The sequence below is a fragment of the Aplysia californica genome, unplaced genomic scaffold (assembly GCF_000002075.1).
Source record: "Aplysia californica isolate F4 #8 unplaced genomic scaffold, AplCal3.0 scaffold00227, whole genome shotgun sequence".
Lineage (NCBI taxonomy): Eukaryota > Metazoa > Mollusca > Gastropoda > Aplysiida > Aplysiidae > Aplysia > Aplysia californica.
Window position 1 is genome coordinate 418380 of NW_004797497.1, and position 4966 is coordinate 423345.

At 39.4% G+C, this 4966-nt stretch overlaps 1 protein-coding gene across 1 annotated transcript in view; it reads right to left on the bottom strand.

The window, feature by feature from the left end:
* The window catches only part of LOC101853167 (sodium-coupled monocarboxylate transporter 2), a 13143-nt gene that overhangs the window by 4712 nt on the left and 3465 nt on the right, over positions 1 to 4966 (bottom strand). The window contains exons 3-4 of the mRNA XM_013083352.2: positions 3234 to 3301; positions 76 to 230 (exon numbers count right to left, since the gene is read on the bottom strand). Of these exons, the coding sequence (XP_012938806.2) occupies positions 76 to 230; positions 3234 to 3301 (223 nt within the window). The remainder of the gene's footprint in view (positions 1 to 75; positions 231 to 3233; positions 3302 to 4966) is intronic.

Sequence of the window (4966 nt, forward strand, 5' to 3'; positions counted from 1 at the left end):
TGTGTGTGTGTGTGAATCAGTCCGCCTTTCGTCCTCCCTGCTTTTTTTTATATTCTTGTTATCCCACATCCTTACTCGTCAAATACAATCCTCTTTCGCTTTTCGGCCAAGTCCCAGGCAGCGGAAAAGCCTCCTGTTTCCTTACAGCCCTGTATGAAGATAGCCAGCAGACCAGCAATCATCACGAAAAATTGGAGACTGTCGGTCCATAGCACTGCCTTCATGCCACCCTGTGGTAATAAAGTAAAGCAAGACTTACGTTGACATACACTGTTAATGTCGGTAAAAATAATAAACGTAAGCGCCCGTCTCCCCCCAATTCGAAACTTACTTGACCTAGTCAGCACATCAGAAATCTGAAGTTTTTACTCTCAATATTGTGTAAGTAGGGCCACGTATGAGTCGCCATGGTATCGTGCGAGGAAGAAGCTTCAGCAATACGAGATCGAAATGAAAATTTACTTTCACTATAATGTTTTACAAGCTACCCCACTCCGCATCTTCTCATTAGAAATGCATTCTTTGGTAGACTTCTTCGTTTGTGTGGGGGCACATCCCTGAAGAAAGACGAAAGGACTCATGACTCCATGAGTTATCTTCCCACAACAGGAATCAAAATCGCATTAAAAAAAAAATTTTTTTTTTGCTTGCAAGGCTGAAAAGCGCAAAAGCAAACAATAGATCTACAGATTCAGGCTCACATCGACCAAATGTCTTCTCTCCAAAAAATAGTATGTTATGTTATGGCATGATACCAGAAGTGAATATAAATAAAACTGTATCATATGCACACTTTAAAATTTCAGAATATTTTTTTGAGTTGGCCCATGGTCGCGATAGTACAATATAATCACCCTTTTAAGTTTTCGAGATTCTTAGAGTTTTATTTGGAAACGGTCCTGTTGAGGTCTGCTTTTCCTGTTCTTTGCATGCAAGGCATGACACTCCCTGTAAACTGTATCCAATAATACAGATGTAACAGCCACTGCTTTTGATAAAAGTTTCTCGATCTCAAATAAACCAGAAGTTCATTTTACATGAAATTAGTCCTAACATATTTCCTTCAGATTCCTTTCCTGATTATTTTGAGGGGATTGTAAAACATTTCTTTAAATAAAAAAATGAAAAGAAATGAGTAATTGCTTTAATGTTCCGTTCCACTTCTATCTTACATGGTGTCTGAAAAAAGGACCCACTTAAAGGACAATAGCTTGGTCAAATCTGAATTAATGTCTACAAAACTCTGAACAAAAATACAACAATTAGGGGAACATCAGGTTTGTAAATATGGAGTAAGCCAATTAACATTTTCTAGAAAAATACAGTTTTTAAAAGTTCAACCAAAATTGGGTACTCGTATAACTCAAAAATTTCCCGCCTCAAGAGCGTCCCACCTCCCCAATTTGAGCCCCATAAATTATTACCTTTGGCCTGTTTTTTTTAAAAGACGGATAATGCAGAAATAACCCACAATCGAATAGTTGAAACTCAATGCTGAATAGAAGGCGTAAAGAATTGACTCTATGCCTCAGTTATTCATAATTTCCAGTGGCGTATTGGAGCTTGTATGGAGAGAAATGGGCAACACCTGTTTGTAGATTTAAATAGGCACCACTTTCCGTGAGTTTATTTGGCAATATTAATTGTGTATAAATTTGATCTTAGTGTACATATTATAGCCCGGACAACACCAAATGGACAACTTTTCGACCTCATTACACCGAATCTAAGAGGTGAATGTTTCTGATTTTTTTGCCTGCGCCGGGGAATTCTAGAAGACCTAAAAAATCACGATTTTCGTGTATATGCGACAATAATAGAGAGGTGCTGTCTTTAAAATCATTAGTAATTAGTTCCTCATTAAACTCAACACCGCACACTTTTTATAGCAAGAACGGTACTATGCTAAAACCATAACAATACAGGGTGTCGTTGCAGGGGCTAAGTCGTCGGTAGTCTAGTGGTTAGGCTACCGAGCTCGTAATCGTGAGAGTTTGGGGGTTCGAGCCTCAGCTCGGTCCGACGTTGTGCCCTTGGGAAAGACACTTTACATGAACTTCCCACTTGGCTCGGTCCTATCGGAAACGGATGTTAAACTAGGAGGTCCCGCCCCTTAAATAACCTAACAGTGTTGATAGGGGCGTTAAACCTATACCATTTCATCATTTTGCAGGGGCTCAGTCAGACATTTCAGAGGGGGGGGGGGGGGCGGAGGGGATACAGTTTGGTCAAACCCAAAAACGGGCGTCAACAGAATGCTATTAAGCGCTAATGGGCATGTTACTGAGCACCCCCCCCCCCGGTGCAGGTCCATAGGCAGAGATACTGATGTCTTTCTGCCACACCCCTGATCTTCTGGTGGGAAAGATCTACACCTAGCCTTCTCGAACAAGGGCAAAATATCTCGGAGGGTCCGTGTGTAAGTTGCGCACGTTAAAGATCCCTTGGTGGTCTAAAATCGATAAGAGTAGGCTTCGGCCGCCACCCGGGCAAAATTCAAAATTTCCAACCAATTGAAAATATTAGATGTGTCCCGCGCGCTAATATGACCTTATGCAGTTGCGAGCGTCGTAAAATACTTTACAAAAACAAAAAAAACAATGAGTCAATCAACATAAACCCACTGTCACCCACTAACCACTGGACTGAAAACAACTCAGTCTTGCGGCCCATGCATTCAGTTTAAAAAAAAAGAAGAAAAAATAAATTTAAACAAACAAAAACAAACTAACTCTTAACTACTGTACTTGGTCTAATAAAAACTCCCTGCGCAGACTGTAATTAAATACTAATGATTATATAAAAAGCATATCTTTATATTAAAATTTGTCGCATGTGCACGAAAATTTAGATTTTAAAGGGTTTTTTTTTAAATTCAGAGGCACATGCAAAAAATCTGGACAATTCGCTATTTAGTTTCTGTGTAATGAGGTCGACAAAAATATGTCCATTTGGTGTTGTCCGGACTATAGTCTCTATTTAGAACAGAACAATAATATGATTGTTTTAAAGAAGAAGCAACTTGATGTTTTTTATTTTAATCATATTGCAAAAAGTAAGTCTTCACAGCTGACGTCTATTTCTTTCAAGTTTTGTTAAAATTGGTATAGGTCCTGTTGTTGTTTTTTTAGAAACCTGGTGCATTTTATCTAAATTTTTCAAAAAATGTTTTTGTCTTTAAAAACTTTTTGATTTGCAATGTTTCTTTAAAATCATATGATGTGTGGACTTACCAAGCTTGTGTAAAAGGTGACCACAATGCCAATACCGATGACACATCCCCAAATGTTCAAGCCGGTTACTGTGAAAAAGACACACACTCGGTAAAAGAATTGAAAATGCTTTTTGATGATGATGATGATGATGATGATGATGATGATGATGATGATGATGATGATGATGATGATGCCTTCGTCAAAGTGAATATTTGATAATATCGTGTGAGATAAATCTGATTACCTTGTCCGTGGAGTTTCGGTAAAGAAAGGCGAATTATTTATTAGCAGTTGGAGGCGAGAATGGGTTTTTACTAAAATACATTTTAGAAACTGAAGATTTTTTTTGAGGTGACAAAAACATTCTAAGGATGTTAAAAAGTTGAAGGGACGAGGGGAAAACTTGTGACTTCTAAAACAAAAGTACTTTACGTGAAAGGCAAAACAACGAAGACATAGATTCTAAAAGGGTGAACATTGTCTTATCGCGTAAATTTCAATAAAATAACATAAAAACGCCAACAAATACTACACTCTAAAAAAATAGAAAGTCTCGAAATCTGAATTTTTATCTAGTAGAAACATTAAGCCAACACAGTTTTTCTCACGGTAGTCTTTAGCTAGAAATGTACTTAGCTGAAGTTTCATGACATGGGACGGAATAGCGGAGACCAGCGTACGTATCTCATTGCATTTTGTTTTGGTAAGTGGTTTACGGCGCTCGCAACTGTATAAGGCCATTATGAGCATTAAACATTTTTCAATTTTGTAGAAATTATTTTTTAACTTTGCACGGGTAGTTGCCGAAGCCAACCCTTATCGATCTCAAGACCACCAGACCACCAAGGGCTCTTTAAAGTACGTAACTTGGAAACGGGACCTCGGAGATTTGTTGACCTTGTCCGAAAAGCCTGGGTGTTAAATCTACCCTAAGATCAGGGGTGTTGCGTAAAGACAGCAGTAAGAAGGGTCCAATGATTTGTAGCAGCTGTCTTTGGTAGTAGAGAGGCTGCAGAAAAAATCAGGAACCCAGAGGAGGGGGCAATTGGGGTAGGGTCAGAAAGAGAAGACGAAAGCGAAAAACAGAACTTGGTGAGAAAGGAGGTGGAAGGAGAACATTTTAGAGAAGAAAATTGTCTGTCACTGTCAGGTTTCGAACCCTGAACCTATTTAATGAGAGACAAACACCGTAACTTCTAGACCACGAGAGCCCTCCCTCCCCCTATATACCATTAGGTTTACTTAAAAGGCTAGGCTCCGAGTTAAGCGTATATCCACGAAATGTCAGTGCCAAACACGACATTCCTTACCTTTCCCAAGGACATAACGTCGGACTGAGCTAAGGATCCAAACCCCGAAATTGTAATCCCACGACTACGAATCCGGTAGCCTAACACTACCTTCTAAGCCACCGATGCCATCATGATGCACAACAATGAGTAATTTGAGGGGGTTTCAGTGTTAGTATCTTCTTTTTCCTGTAAGTGTTTCAATCTACTGAATCAAACCCCAAGTGTAATGTTGCTGTTATCATTAAGGTAGCCTTAACAACAGCTTAAGGGGCGAGAATGTGCTGAAAATGGTTTGAAAAACATTCTCTCTCTCTCTCTCTCGCTCTCTCTCTCGCTCTCTCTCTCTCCCACTCTCTCTATCTCTCTCTCTTTCTTTCTTTCTCTTTCTCTTTCTCTCTCTCTCTCTCTCTCTCTCTCTCTCTCTCTTTCTCTCTCCCTCTCTCCTCTCTGTCTGTCTGT